Raw genomic sequence first — 26,190 nt, forward strand, 5'->3', positions numbered from 1 at the left:
ATTGCCTCGAACAGGACGACCAGTTACAACCCCCGGGGGAACAGACAGGTAGAGAGGGAGAACGGAACGGTCTGGAAGACCGTCCTACTGGCCCGATGGTCCATGTATCTCCCAGTCTCCCGCTGGCAGGAGGTCCTTCCTGATGCTCTCCACTCCATCCAATCACTGCTGTGTACCACGACCAACCGAACACCTCATGAACGTCTCCGTGTCTTCCCCAGGAAGTCCTCCTCCGGGACCTCGCTCCCGACCTGGCTGGCAGCTCCTGGACCCATCCTGCTCCGCAAACACGGGCGGGCGCACAAGTCGGTTCCATTGGTCGAGAGAGTTCACCTGTTCCACGCTAACCCTCAATACGCCTACGTGGTGTACCCCGACAGCCGGCAGGGTACGGTCTCCCATCGGGACCTGGCGCCCACTGGATCCACACACACCACCCCCCCCCCCCCCTCTATCCCACCGGCGCACCCCACAGCCGCCCCCTTCCCAGGTCGATCGGTCCTCCCACCCGGCCCATCCAGGAGTGATGAAGCTGCCGAAGAAGCCGAAGTCACGCTCCCGGAGTTACGGATGTCCGAGCCGGCGCCCGCATCACCGCCAAAACTGCGACGATCGCAGAGCACGACCAGTAATTCCGATCGACTAATTGCTTCATTCTGATTGTAAATAAATACTGTAAATAGTTGTGATATGTAACAAGGCAAAACACTGTTAATGTATACTGGGTACCACCATAACCTCAACCTCTACCACTGAAAAACGCGAGACCACCACCCCACCGGACTCTTTTTTTTTTTTTGAAAAAGGGGGTGAATGTGGTAGTCGGTATTAGGGGTATTACGGTACCCTGGACAATGCTGTAAGACCATTGGTGTGGGAGGTACCGGAGACTGCTGTATCATTGGTGAAGCCTGCCTGCTGGTTCCGCCCAGTAAGGTGGAGTATAAGAGTCCGTGTCTCCCTAGCTGCTGCATTCTGTACCTGCACTGCTGGGGGAAACATCTAGTACAATAAAGCATTCAGTTGTCATCCAATCTCGCTTCTGGAGTCATTGATTGAGCATCACTCCCACAGTCCAAAGACATACAGGTTAGGTGGATTGGCCATGATGAATTGCCCTTAGTGACTAAAAAGGTTAGGTGGGGTTATTGGGTTACGGGGATAGGGTGGAAGTGATAGCTGAAGTGGGTCAGTGCAGACTTGATGGGCCGAATGGCCTCCTTCTGCACTTATGTTCTATGTTCTTGTTCATCACTTTCCAACTTCCTCCCTGGTCTCCTCAGCTGAGATCAGCTAAATGCATAAATGCTAGTGCTAGTGTGTAAATAGCCAGATAAAGACAATTCAGTCAGGAGGTACACCCCTCATCAAGTTGACAAGTAATTCCATGCTACAGCATGCAGCGAGGGCAGACACCATCCTGTACCTGCACTACCCGTCATTAATTCAGAGGCCGATTGCATTGGTCTTCGCTGTTCCCGCTGCTGGTCAGATAGTCAAAGAGAACAAAGCCATAGGCTGATTCAGTGTCTGTCTGGCAGAGGGAAAGGGAGAGAGAAGGACAGAAAGAAAAGAGTAAAGATATAGTCGCCCCAAACAGGAGAGCACAAAAAGAGGGCGTGGAATGACAGGAATGTTCTGGAACAGACACTTACCCGGAAATTCACTTTCTGAATGACCTGCTGGGGATCACTCTCCAAGATGACCCTGTCAAAGGAGTAGAAGCAAAGTAAAAACACAGGATAAAAAATGGCCAGAGTTTGTGACTGACTGATGTCAATTCAGCTCTCTCTCACTGTAACTCAGTAATCCTTCTACTCAGTGCCAAGTTACTGACTGTACCTCGGAGTCACACCGTTACTCAGTACTGACTGTACCTCGGAGTCACACCGTTACTCAGTGCCAAGTTACTGACTGTATCTCAGATTCACACCGTTACTCAGTGCCATGTTACTGACTGTACCTCGGAGTCACACCGTTACTCAGTACTGACTGTACCTCGGAGTCACACCGTTACTCAGTGCCATGTTACTGACTGTATCTCGGATTCACACCGTTACTCAGTGCCAAGTTACTGACTGTACCTCGGAGTCACACCGTTACTCAGTACTGACTGTACCTCGGAGTCACACCGTTACTCAGTGCCAAGTTACTGACTGTATCTCAGATTCACACCGTTACTCAGTGCCAAGTTACTGACTGTACCTCGGAGTCACACCGTTACTCAGTACTGACTGTACCTCGGAGTCACACTGTTACTCAGTGCCAAGTTACTGACTGTATCGCGGAGTCACTCCGTTACTCAGTGCCATGTTACTGACTGTACCTCGGAGTCACACCGTTACTCAGTACTGACTGTACCTCGGAGTCACACTGTTACTCAGTGCCATGTTACTGACTGTACCTCGGAGTCACACTGTTACTCAGTGCCAAGTTACTGACTGTATCGCGGAGTCACTCCGTTACTCAGTGCCATATTACTGACTGTATCTCGGAGTCACACTGTTACTCAGTGCCATGTTAATGGAGATTTCCACTCAACTTTGTGTGAAGTGCTGCCTGACATCATCTCCGAACAGCCTGGTTCTTATCTCCCTTGTTCTGGACTCTGCCACCATAGGGCCGAAAGAGAAACTATTTCCTATCAAATCTTGTTATTTTAAAGTACCTAAATTAGATCACATTTAATTGTCTAAGAGAATGCAAGCAAACCATACTTATGCAACATGTCCTCATTAACAACCCTCAAATAGGCAGAATTTCCAAAGAATGTGGTTTTATCTGAAAAAAAGTGTAAAAATCATCTCACCCTCCATCCACAATCTCATCCATGATCAGCAGAACCCCATCCATATTCTCCATTAGAGATTTCTTTTCCACATTTTTCCTGAAAAATACAAAATGGGATTATCAAAAAGTACTGTCATGATGATATGCTTAATACTAGATAATGATTTGAAATTCTGCCCTGACTTCAGGGGAGTGTGAAGGACTCACATCTCCTGTCTCATTTGCAAGGTACTTACGGCTACCACCAAAAGGTAATCAACTGTTGGAGATGGGCCATTAAAATTAATTACTTGAACATGGAACTCTGGCTAATTTAGTTTCCAAACAGAAGCTAATCAAGTTGCCTTTGGAATATGTGGTGTGGATATAGGTTCAGACGCTCAGCTCTGGATGGGCCAATGCTGGAAACAGTCTGATGCCTCCTGACACAGGGTCCTGAGCATAGGGTGGTGGTAAATCAATTTGGTGGGAAGGGAATGGGGGAAATTGAGGGATAGAACATTTTCAATGAGCTATAGTTACACATGTTAAAAGGTTCAACTTCAACAAGATTTTTAAAGTCTCACTTACCGTAGCATCTGGCTCAAAGAATCGAACAGGCAATTGAGAACAGTCATTAACATGAGCTGTAAATAGACAGAAGCTGTTACACATTTAATTTATGCCCATGATATTAAAACGGAGTAAACTTCACAATAAACTAGAATTATGCTGATGCAATATTATCCTGAATCTATGGAACACCTCTTACATCAAGAACATACAAAGTAGGTCACTCCACACCAAGGCTGCTGAGTGAATCAATGAAATCACGGCTGATTATTTAATTGCAACCTCAACTCCACATTCCCACCAACCCCCGGTAATCCTTCATCCCTGGAGAATCTATCCACCCCTCTGCCTTAAAAATATACAAAGACTCTGCTTCCATCACCTGAGGGTGCGAGGTCCAAAGACTCTTAGCCCTCAGAAAAATATTTCTCCTCATTTGTCTTAAATGAGCGAGAGTACCCAATTTTTTTCCCATTAGGGGGCAATTTAGCGTGGCCAATCCACCTACCCTGCACATCTTTGGGTTGTGGGGGTGAAACCCACACAGACACGGGGAGAATGTGTAAACTCCATACGGCCAGTGACCTGGGGCCCAAATGGAACCTGGGTCCTCGGCGCCGTGAGAGCGCGGTGCTAACCACTGCGTCACCGTGCCGCCCTTAAGCCCAGGATTTGAGAAGGAGTCAGATCAATGGCGTGGGATATGTGGAAACCTCTCCATATCCCAGCATCTGGTAGCACAAGAGGTCTAGCCAACTGCTTGGTAAAACAATAAACAACATACGCAGCAAACTCCCACTGCAAGTCAACAGCGAATCGATACAGAAATAAAAAGTGCCATGTCTGAAAGAACTGGTGTTTATTACATTCTATAAATGGGCAAGAGTTATCTGAAAGGAAAGAGGGGAGATAATTGAAGAACACGAGAGGTAACAATGGAAATGGGCCTGTTGCTCCAAGCTAGAAGTCTCTGTAGTGTTAGTTTGGGAGGTAAGGCACAGTGGGTAGCGCCTCTTGCCTCAGACTCAGAAGCTCTGTGTTCGAGTCCCACCCAAGGACTTGATGGTCAAGGAAGGTGCATTTGTAATGTGGCTGAACAGGTTGATTGAGGCTCCGAAGAGGAGACATATTGAATTCAAAACATTAACTCGGTTTCTCTCTCCACAGGTGCCACCAGACTTGCTCCAGCATTGTCTTTTTTTTATTTCAGATTTCCAGCACCTACAGTATTTTGCTTTGTTGATTATCGGCCTGTAAATCCTTCCAATGTACCTGTGACAGGCAGCAAGAGTCACCTGGTCAGCCGTGTTGATGCAGAGTGCCACTGCTCAAACAATAGCCGCTAGCGACAGGCTAGTGACCAGTTCCAGAGGAATGCTAGCTATGGAAACAGAAATAAGCTTGTGCTTAATCTGTCTCATGTGTCACGGTTAAGAATCAAGGTATTAAGTTTACCGAACTCTAAAATTTATTATTTTTGAACAGGTGTTATCACCTGCTTAAAGCAAGTGGGTTAAACTGTGCACAAAACAATGTCAATAGAAAGGACTCATTCAGTAATATTGACCACAATCTCTCTCTTCTCCCCCCCCCCCCCCCGCCTCCCCACACTTCCTTGGATGAGTGCAGCTCCAACAACACTCAAAGAAGCTCAACACCATCCAGGACTAAGCAGCCCATTTCATTGCTACCCCTTCCAAAAACATTCACTCCCTCCACTACTGATGAACAACGGCAGCCATGTGTGCATCCACAAGATGCACTGCACAAACTCGCCAAGGCTCTTTCGGCAGCACTTTCCAAACCCGCTACCATAGAGAAGGAGAAAGGTAGCAGATACCTGGGAATGCTATAACCTGGAGGTTCCCCTCCAAGTCACTCATCATCCTGACTTGGAAATATATCACCGTTCCTTCACTGTTGCTGGGTCAAAATATTGGAACTTCCTCCTTAGCAGCACAGTGGATGTACCTACACTTCCAGCAGTTCAAGGCAGCAGCTCACCACCACCGTCTCAAGGGCAATTAGAGCTGGGCAATAGAAGCTGGCCAGCCAGCAACATCCAAACCCTGTAAATTATTATTTTTTTTTAAAAATCATACACAGGGATAGGTTTTGAGCAACAATGTGAAAGAGGCAACAGTGAATCAGCTGACCAATTAACATTGTTCCCTATTTTTATTTTCACTGAAGTCAATCAGGAAGATATTATTCAAGCTTCTTTCTCCCATTCACCTGTTTTACACTGTCACAAGTCATAATCTACCCGTCACCTCTGCTGCAAGCCATCACTCTGTAACACTGTTGCTCTTAACTCCATATTGCTACATTACTGTCAAACCATATTACTTTTAAATGATGTTGCCTCCGACACTACTTTATTTTGCCACTCCTTGTTACTATCTAACAATGTAGCAAGAAATAAGTGACAGCATTACAAATTGCTCATTACTCTACAGAAATCAGGAATTCCATGAAATCTAAATATTTATTTTCACTCCCAAATTCTTGACAATCCTCGTACCAGTTGTAAAAGTGGCAGGGGATTACCGTGAGGCTCCTACCATTGCTGTTCTGAGCTGTTCCATGGGAGGCAGGGTCAGAACGAATAGACAACAACCTCTTGCTAGACTCCACCCAGCATTTCCCAACACATCTGCTGCGTTTCATTAAATGGAACAAAAGAAGGGATTTTGTTTTTACCTCATTTTCCTGTGGATTGCCTACGATGTAGAAGTACAGATCAACAGAACTTTTATAGATCACAGTCAGTCCCTCCAGGAATGCAATTTCACCTGTTTCAGTCAAAAGGACAGTGTCAGAATTTCATTGGGATTCACGGCAACACAATGGTTAGCATTGTTGCTTCACAGCGCCAGGGATCTGGGTTCGATTCCTGGCTTGGGTCACTGTTCAGAGTCTGCAGGTTCTCCCCGTTTCCTCCGGGTGCTCCGGTTTCCTCCCACAAGTCCCGAAAGACATGCTGTTAGGTGAATTGGACATTCTGAATTCTCCCTCAGTGTACCCGAACAGGCGCCGGAATGTGGCGACTAGGGGCTTTTCACAGTAACTTCATTGCAGTGTTAATGTAAGCCTACTTGTGACAATAATAAAGATTATTATCTCTCCACTGCCCTAGTTTCAAACTTCTCACTATTTAGAAAATATTCTGATCTATCTTTCTTCAATCCAAAATGGATGACCTAAAGCTTCCGTCACACTGAATTGCATCTGACTCAGTCTACTGTTAAACAAAGGATTGCATAACCTCAGTTATAAGTCACATGTCAATTCTTAATAAACATACACTTGATATCAGAGCATCAGCCAGCTGTTCTCGATATACTGAGCTCACAAAATCTGTGACCTTCTCCGGATACCAGTAACTTTGAACTGTTTTCAATTCAATTTGGATCAGCATGAAATCTATCACCTTAAACATTCGCTCCTTCCCAGTGCACAGTGACTGCGCACACGCGCACACGCACACACATGCTTCTCCACAAGAAACACTATACCAACTCACCAAGACTTCCTCTGCAGAACCTGCCACATCTGTTACCTCTACCACCGTGAAGGACAAGGTCAGCAGGCATATGGGAACACCACCACCTGCAGGTTCCACTTCCAAATCTCGCCAAAAAAAATCACCTTTAGAGTTAGAGCTTTTAAGCATAGAAAGGGGCCATAGAAAGGCACCTGTGCACATGGGTCATGTGTTTCCTCAAATCCCTTCTAAATCCCCTGCTCCTTACCTTAAATCTATGCTCCATCTACAAAGGGGAAATGTTTCTTCATATCTACCCAATGTCCCTCAATTCTGTACACCTCGATGAAGACCCACTCAGTCTTCTTTGCTCTAAAGAAACAGCCCTAACCTAACCAGCCTTTCTTTATAGCTCCAGCCCAGGCAATATCCTGGTGAATCATCTCTGCATCCTTTCTAATACAAACACCGCTTTCCAGAACTGCACACTGAACTCCAGCTGGTCTTTCATCATTACTCCCTTCCTAACAGCACTGTGAGAATCCTTACACAGGCTGTACTTCTCAAGGGCAATAAATGGTGGCCTAAACAGTGATGCTTACATTCAAAGAATAAATTGTGAACATCACTCCTCTCTTTCCCCCTCTTCATGGAATCTACAGTGCAGAAGGAGGCTATTCGACCCATAGAGTCTGCACCTTGGAAAGAGCACCCCACCTAAGCCCACACCTCCACCCTATTCCCACACTTCCACCCTAACCCCTCAACCCCACATTACCTTTTTTGGACATTAAAGGGCAATTTAGCATGGCCAATCCACCTAACCCACACATCTTTGGACTGTGGGAGGAAACCGGAGCAGACACGGGAAGAACATGCAGACTCCACACAGACAGTGACCCAGCGGGGAAATAGAACCTGGGACCCTGGCGCTGTGAAGCCATTGTGCTAACCACTATGCTACCGTGCTCTTCTCCCCTTCCCCTCCAATGGCACAAGGGATTTGAGTCAATTCTCCAATCGGTGAGATACCGAGCCATTTAAACCAGTGCCCAATCTCTAGCCCGATGCGGAGTCAGCTGATGTCAGGCAGGCAGTGTTATAAGCACTACAAAGTATCTCATTCCCCGGTCTACAGGAGAGGGCGAGGGAAATCAGTTACGGTGTCTACTCTTGATATCCATCCAGTGATAGTCAGAGACATTTTGTCTTCCTCCTTTGTGTCAGTCTGACCCTCAAGATGGTTTTGCCATTTAATCAGATCATAGCTAATTTGTCTCTTAATGCCAGGCTACCTGCCTTGGTTCTGTTACGATAATGGAGGAAAAACCTCAAATTATAAATGGATATATTGAACTCGAGATGTGTTATTAAAATGGACAAACATGCCAAAGATGGCGGAGGATGTAAATTCTGAGAATGCAAATTCTGCCATTGTCTGAATTGCTCCAATATGGTGATACTGAGAGAGAGAGACAACGGTCTGTCACACCCTGTCTCAGAGACATTTGAAATTAAGAAGCAGTGCAAATGTGAATTGCCATCTCCTGTGGAGCTAATGGAAGCAGCAGGAATTAGTGTTTAAAATTAAGGGGCAATTTAGTGTGGCCAATCCACCTACCCTGCACATCTTTGGGTTGAGACCCACACAGACACGGGGATAATGTGCAAACTCCACAGTGACCCAGACAAATACAAGCCTTGCTCCCTCGGATTATTGAAGCAAAGTCAAGATCAGCAAAGCCACAGCTAAAAAGGAAGCAGGACAACCTCTCAGCAAAACTGCAGGATGCTAGAATGTCAAAAACAACTACTCAACTGCTGGAGGTCAGTGCTACTGGAATCACAATTGCAAATGCCACAGTATTTCACCATCTAATCCTCACGGACGGTCAAAAACAGATTCATATATCTATTTTTTTCTTATTTTTGGATTCACTTAGTTCTAATCTGTATTTTAGTACATTCTCACATTTAGTAACTAGTAAATTCATTCTTCCTTAAAAACTTAAGAATGCTTTGAGGGGTACAATCTTTAATACTGATGCCAACAAAAGTCTATTAATGCTAGATTTAAAATTTCCAATTATCCCCCAACTTAACATGGCAGTGGTAAGAAGGATAGACACACTTACTGTCATTTTTATGCGTCTTGCTGAAAATATTCTTTTCAAAATTCCTCTGTTCTTTGGTGGAAGGATAGGCATTGTCATAATACTGTGGAGCGAAAGAATAAAAGCAAAGAGAGAGAGAGAGAGAGACAGAGAGAGAATCATTCCAATGGATGTTACTAAGGAAACAACAGCTTTATCAAACTTCCACATTTTAGGAGTTACCTTGGCATGCAGACGCTCCCCATCATTGTCCAGGATGATGATTGCTTTGACAGTGTAGAGAGAAGGCTCCTGAAACCACAAGGGAAAGACAAAGAACAGACATTTTCACCCAGGTCCATGACAGGTGCTTCACTGTTTTTAAAATGGGTTCGAGCTCCCCGTTCCTGACACGGTTCGAGTTGCTGTCATTGCCCATTGTAACATTCCCAGGGAGTAGGTCAAATTGCCCGGGTGAATCTACCTGCCGCTCTATTTATGTCCCATGCTAATCTCTGTCCCAGGACCCAGCAAGGGACCTGGAAACTGGCCGAGGAGAATGTGTGTGCAAGACAAGCAGTACTCCTCCGTCTAACCGTGTCTGTGTCACTCTTGTTTCTCTGTGGCACTGTCAGAGTCAGCAGATATGGGCTTCAGGTTCACTCAGAGGTGTCCCTAGAACCCCGGGCTGACACTCCAGTGTGCTACTGAGGGAGTGCTGCACTGTCAGAGCTGCTGTCTTTCAGATCAGACGTTAAACTGAGGCCCCATTTGCCCTCTCAGGTGAATGGAAAAAAATGATGATGGTGTTGGGGGGCACAGGTTCAGTGCAACACCCCCAATCCCACAAGGGCAGATAACATAAAAATTAAAAACTTACCTGCCTGGGCTTCCCTTGGCACCCAATCCCCCTGCTGGCAGGTGTGGCCTGGTGATGCAATATGAACCTGTTACCGTTACCCCACCTACCCATACTCAAGTTCCAAACAAAAGTTGTCAAGCAGGACATGGAGCTCATCAAGTTGTCCCACTTGTCTGTTCAAAGGGGGAAGGTTAATATTGGAAACCTGTGGGATGGCAGCAGGGTGGGGAAAGTGACAAGATGCTCCTCATTTTAACTGCTTCCGCCCCCCGCCCCCACCCCTAACCACCACCACCACTTCCCACCAGGAGGTCAGCATTAAAGTCACAATCAATCACAGCGTAGAAACAATTCTGCACACATTTCGGTTTTGCAGTAGCTTCTTAGAATAGCTCCCTAAAATGGCACAAATTCTGTGATATAAATGGGATGTAATTATACAGTAAGGGAGAGGTTCCCAGTGGTGGTGTCCTTCAGGAACTGTTAAACCATGAAAAGCAAACATGTTTAATAGCCGCTCCACAGACAGAGGAGAAAAGGAGAGGGGATAATGCACCAAAAGAATCAAACACAACTTTCAAGGCCTGGTTGACAAATGAATCAGTTCAAAGCAACACTACTGAAAGAGTTAAAGGCAGGGGGAAATGGGGACAGGGCAGGATGCCAGAAGCACATGAGCTTCTGGCTGTGCCCACTTGGCAGGTTTATCCTGTTTCACTGAAGTATGGTGCACGCTTGCTATTACATCTCCTTACCGAACCTTTACTCAGGTGATCAGCAGACTCTGTGGTGATCCCACTTGTACACAGCAGTGGCCATCCCAAATCGGAGTAAAAGGTCATGGCTTCATGTTCACTCCAGAAGACATGAGCACAGCATCTGGGCAACATCCCCAGTATTGAGGGAGTGCTACACTGTCTGAGGTGCAATCTTTCAGGTTTGACATTGAACCGAGGCTCTGTCCGCCTTCTCAGACAGGTGGACAGATTCTATGGCATTAACTGAAGTGGAGAAGGGAAGTTCCCCCCAGTGTTCTTGGTGGGAAGGTACTGATCACATCCAGAGTTCCCTGTCCTGTATCCCACACTTTAAAGTAAACAGTTAATAGTAAAGTGCTTTGGGATGTTTGGAAGTTGTGAAAAGCAAGTCTTTTCGGAATGTGGGAGCAATTCTTTGTTTTAAGAGGCTGGCTGAAAACTGACATAACATATGTTACACAGCTAACCAGAAGGCCAGGATGTAAAGATTAACAGGTCATTCTGACATTTATTTTTCCTGTTCCGATGTGGATAATCTACAGTTATATGAATCCTCACTCAAGGACAGTTTAGCAGAACACTCAAACAAGGCTTTTACAGTCACACATGGGAGACCCATGTTCAGGGATCACATGGATATTGCTCTCATTGTAAAACAAAGGACTTCATTTGACTTAACAAGGCAGTCGTCCCACTAAAAGGGTGTTAATCACTGAAGGAAATAAGCAATGTAATAAACCACACTAACTCTACCGTTCCTATACAGCAGGATCCATTCAACATTTACAAAACTATGACAAAGTCTGTACATGTCTGCGAGATGGGATTTCATAAAGTCAGAGAGTTTTACAGCACAGAAAGAGACCCTCTGGCCCATTGTGTCTGCACCGGCCTATGGAATAGGCTTTTTCCTATAGATTGCGTACGGACATGACCTTAGTATTGCACAGCACTAGGAACGTTAGGACACTACATCTCAGGGTTCTGCCTGTGTCATAAGGTGGCGATTACAGAATTAAAAAAATTAAAACTTACAGATACTCGAAATTTGAAGCACTGGAAATATAGAGTGTGTCACTCAGCATCTACATGTTAAAGGTGATCTGGTCAATGTCTCTCAAAGATTAATCTCTCTGGGCAAGAGAAACAAAGTGACTTGGAGCAAACCACTTTCTTTTCATCCAGAACCCAACACTCTGCCAATCACCTCTATCTGACAGGGTGCTAGTGTGGCAGGGTTGCCTCCAGCTGGCTGCTGAAGCAACGGTCTTGAAAACACAGATTTTAAACTCTCATCTTGTTTTCAAATCTCTCCCTATGTTAATAACCTCCTTTGCAAAAAAGAAAGAAAATCGCTTATTGTCACGAGTAGGCTTCAAATGAAGTTAATGTGAAAAGCCCCTAGTCGCCACATTCCGGCGCCTGTCCGGGGAGGCTGTTACAGGAATCGGACCGTGCTGCTGGCCTGCTTGGTCTGCTTTCAAAGCCAGCGATTTCACCCTGTGCTAAACAGCCCCGTAGACTTCAAAATTCCCTGTGCTCTTCCAATTCTGGCCTCTGATGCCTCCCCAGTTTTAATCCCTTCATCGTTGTGGCTAAACCTTCAGCTATCTAGGCACCAAGCACTGGAATCTCTTCCCTAAACCTCTTGGCTCATCTCCCCTTCTTTCAGATCCTCCTGTGACCCAAGCTTTGAGTCATCTGTCATAATCTCTCCCTTTGTGACTTACTATCAATTGTTTTGTCCAGTGTCACTGCTAGTGTGACATGGGGTGGTTTGCTAAAAAAAAGTTTAAAGGCACTATATAAAAATGCTAGTTATTAAAATGCATAGACTGCCAAAATGCCCATTTTATTTTTAAACGAGTTAATGTTTTCACTTCCTGTGCTTCATGATGTGGACCCTTTTATGTAGGAGGTTTATAAACATCAGACACTTCACAGCCAGAATGTCTGGGTCCTGAAAGTCTGATATGATGCTGTTTTGAATGACTGCGTCTCTCATTAACGATATTATCAACGTTACCTGCAACTCACACCGACCCACACTTCTAACACAGACTGCCCGGAAGCTACACGTGTCTGCTAACGCCACATCACAGATTGACTCAGATCAGAAATTCAAACGGATATCTCAACAAGAAAAAAAACATTCAGAATAAAAATTTAAAAACTTCATTCAAACTTCTGAACACCCTCAGCTGTTATAGTAATAAACTTTGTAACCACGAATGTTCTGTATATATACACACACACAATCAGGTAGCAAACGTCACCAAGTTAACTTTTTCATTTATACACGTATAAAATAAAGTAACAAACGTTTATCAACAACATTTTACTTTAAAAGCTTTATATATAATAGTAAACATTCCCTTCTGTTTAACAGCTGGGAAGTTTGCAGTTTTTAGCCAGTTCGCTTGGTTTTAGTTTGTAGTTGGGGTCTTTCCAAAACAAAGTTCTGTCATGCACTGACTTTTCTCAGTTACAGAGCCTGAGTGTATGACAGAACCTTCGGCTTGGGAGACCTCTGCACGGCGGATCCTCAAGGGAAGACAGGAATAACCACATTTTTTTTTGATCGGAATGAAACTCTTTTTTTCCCCCAGACGTTTACTTTGCATTTCAACACGATATCGACATGAATGGGTTTCAGTAAAAAGTAGCCTGGTCTGAACTTGCACAACTTCCGAACTCATTCAACAAATCAAAAATCCGAACATTTGACACACGCTGTTGCAACTTTACACCTTCTTTATTTTGTTTCCGCCCCCATCCCCCAACAACACGTACGATCTGGGGATTGAGGAATTGGCAGCCCGTTTAGTTTCATTTTACTGAACTCGCTTTTAGTTCTATTTTACAAACAATTATGGTCGGAAGAAATCTCGTTAGGATGTGTTACAGAGTCGCGCACTGCCCGGAGTCTACTGTGCAAACTGGTATGTGAAAAATGTCAGCGAAATAAATGTTGGCCAATTCGGCGAGGAAAGAGGCTGCTCAGCGATGCTGATTTCACCTTGCTCACAATGCAATTTCACCACAGGCACCATCCACCGATACTGACATGACCTAAAGAGGGGAAGAAAAATGTTACACACCGTACCAGTGCTGAGGGATCCATGTTGTGGTAGTGCCGACGTGGACAAATCTTGCTTCCACTCCCAGCCTCTGTGACTGGCTCCCTCGCCATAGGAGGGTTTATTTAGGCTGCAACGGTGTATGACGGGATTCTGGATGACTCCCAGCTCTTGCAATTGCGTGTTCTCATGTGGTTGGACTCAAATTCCTCCCTCTTTTTTTCTCCATTCCAATTGTGTTTTGGGGGTTAGAATGCCATTCATTCTGATCATCCAACTCAATAGCTTAACCCCGCTTTCCCCCTTATCTCTTCACCCTAAGTGCTGTATCTAACTGCTTCTTGAAATCATACAATAATAATCTTTATTAGTGTCACAAGTATCACAGGGGCTGGTTTAGCACACTGGGCTAAAAAGCTGGCTTTTAAAGCAGACTAGTAGCACGGTTCAATTCCTGTACTAGCCTCCCTGAACAGGCGCCGGAATGTGGCGACTAGGGGCTTTTCCACAGTAACTTCATTTGAAGCCTACTTGTGGACAATAAGCGATTTTCATCTCATTTCAAGTAGTTTCTATTAACACTGCAGTGAAGTTACTGTGAAACGCCCCTAGTCACCACTTTCCGGCACCTGTTCGTGTACACAGAGGAAGAATTCAGAATGTCCAATTCACCTAACGGCGTGTCTTACGGGGCTTGTGGGAGGAAACCGGAGCACCCGGAGGAAACCCACTCGGACATGGGGAGAACTTGCAGACTCCACACAGACAGTGACTCAAGCAGGAATCGAACTTGGGAACCTGGTGCGATGAAGCAACAGTGCTACCCTGCCGCCCATGTTTTGGACTCAACTACTTTCTGTGGTAACAAATTCCACAGGCTCTCCACTCTGGGTGAAGAAATTTCTCCTCATCTCTGTCCCAAATGGTCTACCCCGTAACCTGCACTTGGGCATCTCATCTATCTATCGATTGTGAATACAACATGCTCCATGTTTCATTCAGGTGTGGGATGGAGCTGAGGTGGAAAAATGGGAATAGAAAATAATGGATTGATATCAAGCCTTTCCAAATGTCACTGTCAATAATTGCACCTCCTACTGAACCCCATCAACCAGGAGGATCAGTCCAGTCTAAGATGGGGCAGTAGTAGGGGCAGTAAAGCTAGCTTCCATGACTCCAAGCTAAAGAGATGCAATTCAGAAAGGGTTCCCACTCCAGTTGTCTCTACTGTAAATTTTGTGTGTCAATGTTGAGTGAGGAGAGGAGCAAACTGTCAGTGACTCCCCACCGCTCTTCTGACCTATGATGAATGGACCTTGGTGAGAACATGAAGGTTTGCAAATGCTTCGAGAGAGTCGATGCTATTGGATAAGGAACAAAAAATTTGAAAGATTAAAAAAGACTTGCCCTAGCAAATCTGTCACTGGTATGTAACGGAAATGAATAACAATTTTTGCCTTTTGACCTTTGTTTAAATATAAAATTAGAGTGCCCAATTCATTTTTTCCAATTAAGGGGCAATTTAGCGTGGCCCAATCCACCTAACCTGCACATCTTTGGGTCGTGGAGGTGAAACTCACGCAAACACGGGGAGAGAATGTGCAAACTCCACACGGACAGTGACCCAGAGCTGGGATTGAACCTGGGACCTCAGCGGCCATGAGGCAGTAATGCTAACCACTGCGCCACCGTGCTACCCACCTTTTGACCTTTTAACTTTCTATTAACATTCATCAGTCCAAATGTTAATTCCAGAATAATGAGGCATGTTCTGGAAATAAAGATTGTCCATAGCTCAAAAATAGTTCATTACATCTGGTCTTTGCACTCCTGAATTATTACATGATGCACTTTATGTTCATCTATATATAGTTTTATTGAAATGTCGAGGAGAAGGACGTCAGCCATGTGACAATAATCAACAACCTGAATGACAACAAATTTAGACATTAAAAACGAACGCACTGTGATAACCCCCGCGGAGATCCCGCGAGGTATAACCTGATACATCTCCTGGTGAGTCTTGTGGAGTACAAGCTTCCCCCACTCAGGGGCAGAGACCCATCAGCAGGCGCTTTGATTCATTGCCATAAAAGCGCCCCGTTAGAAGCCAAAGCTGTCGAGAATCCGACTGTGACTGTTACTTGGAAATACTGTTCCTTTTGCAAATAAACTATTTTTTGGCACTCCTTCCCGGACTACTCCATGACTACTAAATGTCCCTCCTTAAATTTAAACTTGTTGAAAATTAACTCCATCAAGTCCCATTCATCCAACAACCCCATATTCGCTGGCCAGTTTGAGCAATGCCTCTATTTTCAATATCTCATTCTAGTCTTCAAATGTCTTCAAAGGTGACATGGGTTTGGTGGGAGATTGGAGCTAGAAGCCAGAGAGGAGAGAGAGATCAGTAGGAGTTATTTTAAGGGATTGGAGATATTTACGTGGACCTCAGGAGAATAAGTTGATGGAGAGGAGTCTCCCATGCCAGCCATGGGGGAGAATGTTCAAACTCCACACAGACAGTGACCCGGGCCGGGATCGAACCCGGGTCCTCAGCGTCGTAGGCAGCAGTGCTAACCACTACGCCACCGTGCTGCCCTGGGGCCCCATCTTTTTACAATTTATATAAATGACTTGGAAGACGGGGCTGAAGGTATGGTCCCTAAATTTGCTGACAGGCTTCCAGTGGCGCGATGTAAAGGCGTGGGCGAGGTACGAGGTGGCTCTCGCTGGATTGTTTTTGCCCTCTTTTCTGGTGCCACAAACAGTTTACTTTCAAAACCCTTATAATTTAGTGGAATAATACTTCAACTTTCCTGAGATATCCAGGGGAGACAAAACTAAGAAGGATTCTGAAACCTTGCAAGATTCTTTGGAAGTAAGATGGCGGAGGTGAGTTCTCTTTCTGACCACTTCACTAACGGCTGAGGATCTCGTTAGCATTTTTGCGAGTGAACTAGAGAACACAGTTTGGCGGTAGATCTGAAAAGGTCGATTAAGAGGCTTTGGCCCCTATTCATTTAGTCTTGGAAAGCACGACTAAGACCATCAAGGTTCATGGAGCAACAATTAAAGGCATCGAGGCGGCAATAACAGGCCACGGTGATCAGATCACCTCTCTCGAGGCCGATCTTACTTCGGTGGTCAAATGTAATAAGTCATTAAAGGCCAAACTGAGTAACTTGGAGAATAGATCCAGGAGGCAGAACATTCGCATTGTGGGGTTGCCGGAGGGGATTGAGGGCCACACCCCTACTGAATATTTTTTGGGCATGTTGTGCAAGATGGTGGGTGATGTGTGTTCATAGCCCTCCCCAGAATTAGACCAGGCCCATTGCCGTCTGCAACCAAACACAGTCATGGGGAGAATGTGCAAAGTCCACACGGACAGTGACCCGGGGCCAGGAACGGACCTGGGACTCGGTGCCGTGAGGCAGCAGTGTTAACCACTGCGCCACCGTGTCACCTGTACCCTTAGATCTTCGTTGGTTGATTGTTTGTTATATTGTTATTGTTATTATATGTTATTGTTATTTTTTTATTGTTATTATATAAAACTTCAATAAGTATACTTTAAAAAAAATTTGCTGACAGAAAGATAGGTAGGAAAGTACATCGTGAAGAGGACATAAGGAGGTGAAAAAGGGACATTAGATAGTTTAAGTGAGTAGGCAAAGATCTGGCAAGTGGAGCATAATGTGGGTAAATGTGAAATTGTCCGGGCAGCATGGTGGCGCAGTGGTTAGCACTGCTACCTCACCGGGCCAAGGAGCCGGGTTCGATCCCGGCCCCGGGTCACTGTCCGTGTGGAGTTTGCTCATTCTCCTCATCTCTGCGTGGGTCTCACCCCTACAATCCAAAGATGTGCAGGGTAGTTGGATTGGCCACTCTAAATTGCCCCTAATTGGGAAAAAAGAATTGGGCACTTTAAATTATTTTTTTAAATGTGAAATTTTCCATTTTGGCGGGAAGAATAAAAAGGAAGCTATTATTTAAACGGTGAGAGATTGCAGAGCTGTGAGATGCAGAGGGATCTGGGTGTTTTAGTGCATGAATCACAAAAGGCTAGTGCACAGGTACAGCAAATAATTCGGAAAGCTAATAGAATGTTCTTGTTTATTGGAGGAAATTGATGACAGAAGTAGGGAGGTTATGCTTCAGTTATACAGGGCATAGGTGAGACCACATCTGGAGTATTGTGTACAGTATTGAAAATGAAAATCGCTTATTGTCACGAGTAGGCTTCAAATGAAGTTACTGTGAAAAGCCCCTAGTTGCCACATTCCGACGCCTTTTCGGCCTCCTTATTTAAGGAAAGATGTAAATGCGTTAGAAGCAGTTAAGAGAGGGTTTACTAGTTTAATACCAGAAATGGGTAAGTTGTTTTATGAGGAAAGATTGGACAGGCTAGCTTTGTATCCATTAGAGTTTAGAAGAGTAAGTGGTAATTTGATCAAAACCTTCTCGATCCTGAGGGGTAGTGACAGGGTGCATATGGACAGGATGTCCCCTCTTGTAGGAGAATCTAGAACTACGGGGTTACTGTTTAAAAATAAAGGTTTGCCCATTGAAGACAGAGGTGATGAGAATTCATTTCTCTCAAAGGGTTGTGAGTCTCTGGAATTCTCTCGCAAAAGGCAGTGGAAGCAGAATTTTGAATATTTTTAAGGCAAAGCTGGGTAGATTGTTGATTAACAAGAGGGTAAAAGGTTAACGGGGTGGGCAGGAATGTGGGGTTGAGGTTACAATCACCATGATCTTATTGAATGGGGGAAGTAAGGCTGAAGGGCCGAGTGGCCTACTCTTCCTCCTAATTCATATTTTTGCGTGTTCTGCTTTATGACACCCCAGGATGGGTGCAGCACTGATGCTGTCTGTGTTTATTTGATTTGTTAACATCCGATGATTGTTTGAAGCTCAAGTGACAGGCACAACCAATGTTTGAAGAGGTTCCCTGTTGCTGGCATACATTACACTCAGACTCTGTGCTGACAAAACTCTATGGGTTGCATCATCTTGTTCTTTATTTTTGTTATTCTTATCACTCAGGATCGAGAAGGTTTTGATCAAATCACCACTTACTCTTCTAAACTCTAGTGGATACAAAGCTAGCCTGTCCAATCTTTCCTCATAAAACAACTTACCCATTTCTGGTATTAAACTAGTAAACCCTCTCTTAACTGCTTCTAACGCATTTACATCTTTCCTTAAGTTATTCTTACGTAGATTTGACATAAAATGGGTTCAAAGATTTATAATACACACTGCAATATTTAGTGGAATTAGGCAAGGTGATTGCCTATTAGATGACCAATTTGTTCCTGCAATGTTCAGGCAGCACGGTAGCATAGTGGTTAGCCTGTTGCTTCACAGCTCCAGGGTCCCAGGTTCGATTCCTGTTTTGGGTCACTGTCTGTGCGGAGTCTGCACATTCTCCCCTTGTCTGCGTGGGTTTTCTCCCACAAGTTCTGAAAAACGTGCTGTTAGGTAATTTGGACATTCTGAATTCTCCCTCAGTGCACCCGAACAGGCTCCAGAATGTGGTGACTAGGGACTTTTCACAGTAACTTAATTGCAGTGTCAATGTAAATCTACTTGTGACAATAAAGATTATTATTATTATGAAAAATCTAAAGGAATTCCACTCATCTCCAGCTGGGTTTTTAATCTGTGGAATAAACCACAGCAGTTTCAAGAGCCCCTCACCATTTTTCTGCCTCTGATAAGCAAATGCTGTGGAGCTGTTTCCGATTAAATGCTCCTTAGCCACGAGGATGTTCCCCACCCTTCTCCACTGCCACCCGAAATCAGAACACTACTCGCTGGCTCTTTCGCTGCTCTCAGTGCTGACTACACTCCTTGTGCTTTCCAGCTCATAAGGTCACAGTCATGATGGAGTCACCCTGACCTGTAATCTCCCAGGGCTGGGTTTAACTCAAATTCAGCTCACGTGCCTTTAGAGGTTGTTTCAGCTGCCAGTGTGCGTGATGAGGTCTGCAACTTCACAAGGTGGGGCAGATATGGTGGTCTGATTCAAAAGTCAGAAAATCAGGAGGTAAGAGACTTTTGTGCAAATGACCAATAGAAAACAGTCAGGTCAGTTACCATGCTCACAGCAACGTCTGGGAGTTGTCCGAAGAACACTTGACAGAAATAGACTAACACTGCTTTTTAAAACAAATGACAAAGGTTTGGTGGAAACCCATTAACTATTTGGAGCACAATGTTGCACAGTGTAATTTACAGGCTTAATATTCCTCACAAATTTACATTTGTACAACAGCTGATTCTGACATTATGACAATGATTACACTTCATTGAAAGTACCACTAAATACTTTGGGATAGACTGAGGTAATGAAAGGTGCTTCTGTTAGGATCCTGGACAAGAACCCAACTATTTTCAATTTGCAAAACTCTGAGGAAATTTACTGCACCCCAGGAGTGATAACACTGACCAATCGGTATCTTTTATGTTGAAACAAACTTTAATTTAATCACAGAATTAACCACATTAGCAACAAAGAAATATCTTTACAGTTAACTTTATAGGGGCAGCACGGTAGCACAAGTGGATAGCACTGTGGCATCACAGCGCCAGGGTCCCAGGTTCGATTCTCAGCTTGGGTCACTGTCTGTGCGGAGTCTGCATGTTCTCCCTGTGTCTGCGTGGGTTTCCTCCGGGTGCTCCGGTTTCCTCCCACAGTCCCAAGACGTGCAGGTTAGGTGGATTGGCCATGATAAATTTCCCTTAGTGACCAAAAAAAGTTTAGGAGGAATTATTGGGTTACGGGGATAGGGGGAAGTAAGGGCTTAAGTGGGTCAATGCGGCCTCCTTCTGCGCTGTATGTTCTACGTTAACAGTCACAACACTTCTTGAATGAAAAATGAAATGAAATGAAAATCGCTTATTGTCACGAGTAGGCTTCAATAAGTTACTGTGAAAAGCCCCTAGTCGCCACATTCCGGCGCCTGTCCGGGGAGGCTGGTACGGCTCTTAAGTGAAAGAGAAAACCTTAAGTTACTTCCTAAACCTGTCACTATATTCCAAAAGAGCAAACCAATATATTTCAAATACCACTCATGAATAAAGTTTAAAGTCTCTACTTTATTAGAACTGCAGCCGACAGGTTGGTACCGCGGCTTAGATGGTTAAAGTGCTTGTGTAGTAAAGGTGTGGGACGGGATTCTCCGACTCCCCGTCAGGTCGGAGAATCCCGGGGGTCAGCGTGAATCCTGCCCTGCCGCTGGCTGCCGTATTCTCCGCCGCCGGTTTTCAGGCGGGGATCCCACCACGCCAGTCGGAGGCCGTTGGCAGCGTCCCACCCCCCCGGCAATTCACCGGGCCCGCTTTTGGCCAGTCCCGCCGATGTGGATTTGTCATGGTCCCCCACGGCGGGACCTGGCAGGTATGTTGGCGGGTGCGGTCCTCGGGGGGGGGGGGGGGGGGGGGGGGGGATCCGACCCGGAGGGGGGGGCCACGGTGGCCTGGCCCATGATGGGACCCCGATCTGCGGGCGAGCTGTGCCGCGGGGGCACTCTATCCTTCCGTGCTGGCCCCTGCAGGGCTCCGCCATGGCCGGCGCAGAGAAGACACCCGCCTGTGCATGCGCCTGAATACGCCAGCTGGTCTGCACATGCGCGGAACCATGAGGGCGGTTCTCCGCATGCGCTAACTCGCACAGTCCCTTTGGCGCCGGCTGGAAGGGCGCCAATCCCTTCGCTGCTGGCCTAGCCCCGCAAGTGCGGAGAACTCCGCTACTTCCGGTCGGCCCGACGCGGAGTGGTTCGTGCCGTTTTTGACGCCGGCGTTGGGCCATCGCGCCGATCGTGGAGAATCCCGCTTGTGGTCTCTGAGTTTGAACCTAAGCGCTGCCTGCATGCATTTAAAAGTCTAGTGTAGATGAATGTATTTGTGTGGCACAATGGTTAGCACTGCTGCCTCACAGCTCCAGGATCCCAGCTTCAATTCCGGCCTCGGGTGACTGTGCGGAGTCTGCACATTCCCCGTGTCTGCATGGGTTTCCTCCGGGTGCTCCGGTTTCCTCCCACAGTCCAAAGATGTGCAGGTTAGATGGATTGGCCATGCTAAGTTGCCCCTTGGTGTCCAAAAGGTTAGGTGAGGTTACTGGGTTACAGGGATAGGGTGGAGGTGTGGGCTTAAATAGCGTCCTCTTTCCAAGGGCTGGTGCTGACTAAATGGGCCGAATGGCCTCCTTCTGCACTGTTAATTGTATACCTGCTTGTCTGATTAGTAAGTTCGCTGATGACACAAGGTTATGGAGAATTGTCAGAGGATACAGGAGGACATTGAAGGCTGGAGGCTTGGGCAGAGAAAAGGCAAATGGAGTTTAATCCAGACAAATGTGAGGTAATGCATTTTGGTAGGTCTAACATAGAGGGGAAATATCCTGTCAGTGGCAAAACTCTTTGGAATCTAGAAAGTCAGAGAGATCTGGGCGTGCAGGTCCACAGATCTATGAAAGTGGCAACACAAGTGGACAAGGTAGTCAAGAAAGCATACAGAATACTTGCCTTCATTGGATGGGGCATCGAGTATAAAAACTGGCAAGTCATCCTACAGTTGCATAGAACCTTGGTAACGCCACACTTGGAATATTGTGCTCAATCCTGGTCACCACACTACCAGGATAGGATGGGTATAGAGGGATACGGCACTAGGAAGGGCTGAGGGTTTTGGCCAAGGGTGGTATCATGACTGGTACAGGCTTGGAGGGCCGAAGGGCCAGTTTCTGTGCTGTATTGTTCTTTGTTCTTTGTACTTGCTTTCTCTTTGCAGAATCTTTGGAGAGAGAACCTTTCAGGACCAAACTGAAACACCTCTGTTCAGATAAGAGTTCTGGGACCAACCGTCTTTTCAAACAGACCTGGCTCCTCCTATTAACTACATCATCTGTACCTGAAGCATTGGGCTTCCCTTGATCTCTTCGTACAAGATGTTCCTTGACTTATTAAGCTAGGACCAAACACAATACCCCTCATAAATTATCTATCCCTAGGGATCCTTCAAAGCTAAACAATATCTAGCTAGCTAGCTATCAGTAAACAAGTAAATAGTTCTCAAAATCTATTAGCAGAATACTTCACTTGCAAATCAATGATTATCTCACTTGTACAACACTTTAATTGCAGCTTTTGCAGTCATACTGTCTGTATGCATCTTACCCCAGGTTTAAATAACATTCTTGCAAAAAATATAACAATTTATCACATTCATCACACATACTAACACCTTCAATTTTTTTCCCAAGTCACTCACCATCCTGACTTGGAAAATATCATCATTACCTCAATGTCACTGAGTCAGAACCCTGATACTCCCTCCCTAACTGCATTGTAGTTGTACCTACACCACATGAACTGCAACATTAGGGGCTGGTTAGCACACTGGGCTAAATCGCTGGCTTTTAAAGCAGACCAAGCAGGCCAGCATCACGGTTCGATTCCCGTACCAGCCTCCCGGACAGGCGACTAGGGGCTTTTCATAGTAACTTAATTGAAGCCTACTCGTGACAATAAGCGATTTTCATTTCATTTTTCATTTCAAGAAGCTCATCACAACCTTCTCAAGGACAATTAGGGATGGCCAATAAATGCTGGCCCAGCCAGCAATGCTCACATCCTGTGAAGGGATACGTTTTTAAAATACATAAATACGATCGCTTCCTTTCTGATGACATATTTAATCAAGGCCTTGATCAGACCATTGTGGTGCATCACATTAAGTTCTGTGCACTGCACCTCGGGAACGATAATTGGCTTTTAAAAGATACAGTATAGATTCATGAGAATTTCATTTATTTATTTAGCATATACATAGTCAGGAGCCAATCAATAGCCGTGTCAGTGGCTAGATGGAGTTCTTTAAGTCAGCCTTCAAGTTTAATCAGCAGACTCTCCTCGACAACATGAGTCATTGTTTAGATTGATGTTGGGCGGCTGCACAGAGACCAAGGCCAGTCAAGAAGTGGCTTAAAAGGGCCCGCTGTCACCGTGGGAGACCCAAGCCAGGTAGAAGAGCCATGGTGGCGATGATAAGAAGTGGTTATGATGGACATTTTGACCTGCCAACCCTCTCCCATTGGTCCTCAGCTTACTCCTCAGTGTGATGTGTTTAAACATATGGGGTGGCACGAGGGAAGGTTTACTGCTGGTCAATGAGGAGGTCAGTAAATAATGACAGGCTTGAGTTAGAGTAAATCTTTTCCAGTAGCTTTGTGATGAAACCTCAACTTAGTTTCCAGACTACAAAATGCAGGTCAGATTACCTAACACAGAGGGCAGCACGGTGATGCAGTGGTTAGCACTATGCCTCACGGCGTCGAGGACCCAGGTTCAATCCTGGCCCTGGGTCACTGTCTGTGTGGAGTTTGCGCATTCTCCCATGTCTGCATGGGTTTCACCCCACAACCCCTAAAATATGCAGGATAGATGGATTGGCCATGCTAAATTGTCCTTTAATTGGGAAAAAATAATAATTGGATACTGTAAATTTGTAATAAAAAAAAAGATTACCTGATCCAGAGCCGGCTAGATGTCTCAGAGAGGAAGATACAACAGGAGGAGGGGGAAAACCTCAAACCAGAGAGGCGGAAAGCAAGAGGTCCCAAAAGGAAATTCCAAGCAAGGGATAAAAGATAGAGGACTGAAATAGGTCCCTTTAAGTTAAGTTAAAAGAAAGGAGCAGAGTCATAGGGTACAAATTAAAGAAAGAACTGCAGGCTATGAGCAAAGTAGGCTCAAGAGAAGGCCTGAAGAATCCAAGATGGCAGCTGAAGGTTGGTGACTCCGTGCTGTTGGCTGCCGGGACAAGGGAAACTCTTTGGATGAGTGGTGTTCTGCTTGGCACAGCCGAAGATCCGAAGTTGTGCGTGAAGGGTAAAGTTTGAATGTACTCAGAGATCCGGGAAAAAGAATCTCAGAAGGCAATTTGAAACCTTGCAATATGGATCATTGCTGAGGACATCCGAGTGGGAGGATCTTTTGGAGAGAAATCCAAGGCGTGATCTTCAAGTGTGGAGATTGGAAAACTTGAGAAAAATGAAATTTCAGTGAGATTGGGTGGCTCATAATGTGACAAATGTCTTTTCAGAAATCTGTGGAACCTGTTTGTCGTTGCATCTGGCATCTATTGTGTCGTGTGGGGTGTCCAACCACGGTTCATCTGTTACTTCCCATGAGCTGCAGAAATCTTACGGTAAACACTGGGTTATGGAGATAGGGTGGTGTTGGGCTTGGGTAGGGTGCTCTTTCCAAGAGCCGGTGCAGACTCGATGGGCGAATGGCCTCCTTCTGCACTGTAAATTCTATGAACTATGAACTCTATGTATTGTGGGATTATGCGTGAACAAGGAGAGACATTCAGAAAAGGTTTGGTGCTCTTGCCAGGGCAGTGCTTAATATTAATGATAGGTAGCAAGGTTGGAAAGAGCTCTCCACTCATCAGCACTGATGTACATGATGTGAACAAAATTACTGTAACAAGTATCAACGTGGCTCAGGGTTCTATAAAATTCAAATAGAAACAGATTGTTGGCAGACCTCAATACTGTAGTCATCTTACTTATTTATATAATGATTTAGTCTGAACAAAACATGGAACACAAATCCAGATTTTACATATAAAGGATAATATTTTCAAACCCTGTTGAATCTGAATGGAATTCTGCAATAGCTTCTCTCTATTCAGTGTGCTGAACATTCAACTTGGTTAATCAGAATATATATTACACTTGGAGCAGGAACTTGAAACCAAGGAAGTGAATTGCACCAAGTCAGTCAAGGCTCACTCTCCAAGTCTGAAGATGGCAGATTCACTGATTTGAACATAAAGACTAGCCTCACACACAGGGGGCAATACTGCGGAAATGCATCCTGTCTGACGTGCCATTTTTCTGATGTAATGATAAACTAAGCCCCGTTGATGTACAAATTCCATGCCAGAATTTTGAAGAGGGACCAGGTGTTCTCCCCAGACCTGATCAGTATTTATCAATGAATCAACATTAACAATAACCCTTATTTATACAGCACCTGTAGCTAGTAAAGCATCCCAATGCTCTGCACGGGAACTTACCAAACAGAATGTGCCATAGAGCCACATAAGGAGAGATTAGGATAGATAGGCTTGGTCAAAGAGGGAGATTTAAGCTGCATCTTAAAGGAGGAACAAGAGGTGGAGAGGTTTAGCAGGAAATTCCAGAGCTTCAGGCCTTGGCACCTGAAGGCACAGCCACCAACGGTGGAGCGATTAAAATCAGGGATGCTGAAGGAGCCAGAATTCAGGGAATGCAGAGATTTGAGAGGGTGAATAGCTGAAGGGGATCCCAGAGGTAGCCTGTGCATGGAATAGTCAAATCTAGAAGTAACAAAGGCATGGATGAAGGTTTCAGAAGCAGGTGAACTGAGATAAGGGCATTGATTAATGATGGGGAAGCAACGCGACAATTTCAAGTCAGTGGAGGGGGGATCAAGGTGATGGTGAGATAGAACTGGGTATTATCAGCATACAAAACCGGCAAGATTGGATTGGATTGTGTTTATGT

General features: G+C 45.3%; 1 protein-coding gene across 10 annotated transcripts in view; it reads right to left on the reverse strand.

The window, feature by feature from the left end:
- LOC119954120 (coatomer subunit zeta-1-like) overlaps nt 1-13,813 on the reverse strand; it is a 37,438-nt gene extending 23,625 nt beyond the window's left edge. For 2 of the 10 annotated variants that reach the window (XR_005458170.1, XR_005458171.1), the window contains exons 1-8: nt 13,649-13,810; nt 9,166-9,234; nt 8,965-9,046; nt 6,046-6,137; nt 3,361-3,416; nt 2,810-2,887; nt 1,656-1,707; nt 1,427-1,534 (exon numbers count right to left, since the gene is read on the reverse strand). Coding sequence is in view for 7 of the 10 variants with exons in the window: in XM_038779026.1 (XP_038634954.1) it covers nt 1,656-1,707; nt 2,810-2,887; nt 3,361-3,416; nt 6,046-6,137; nt 8,965-9,046; nt 9,166-9,234; nt 13,649-13,735 (516 nt within the window). In the remaining 3 variants the exon portion in view is untranslated. Of the gene's footprint in view, nt 1-1,426; nt 1,535-1,655; nt 1,708-2,809; nt 2,888-3,359; nt 3,417-6,045; nt 6,138-8,964; nt 9,047-9,165; nt 9,235-13,643 lie in introns of all 10 variants that reach the window. The other 8 variants (XM_038779030.1, XM_038779028.1, XR_005458172.1 and 5 more) reach the window with 7 other exon arrangements.
- Between the last annotated feature and the right edge of the window lie 12,377 nt (nt 13,814-26,190).

This window comes from Scyliorhinus canicula, chromosome 19, assembly GCF_902713615.1.
Source record: "Scyliorhinus canicula chromosome 19, sScyCan1.1, whole genome shotgun sequence".
NCBI classification, from domain to species: domain Eukaryota; kingdom Metazoa; phylum Chordata; class Chondrichthyes; order Carcharhiniformes; family Scyliorhinidae; genus Scyliorhinus; species Scyliorhinus canicula.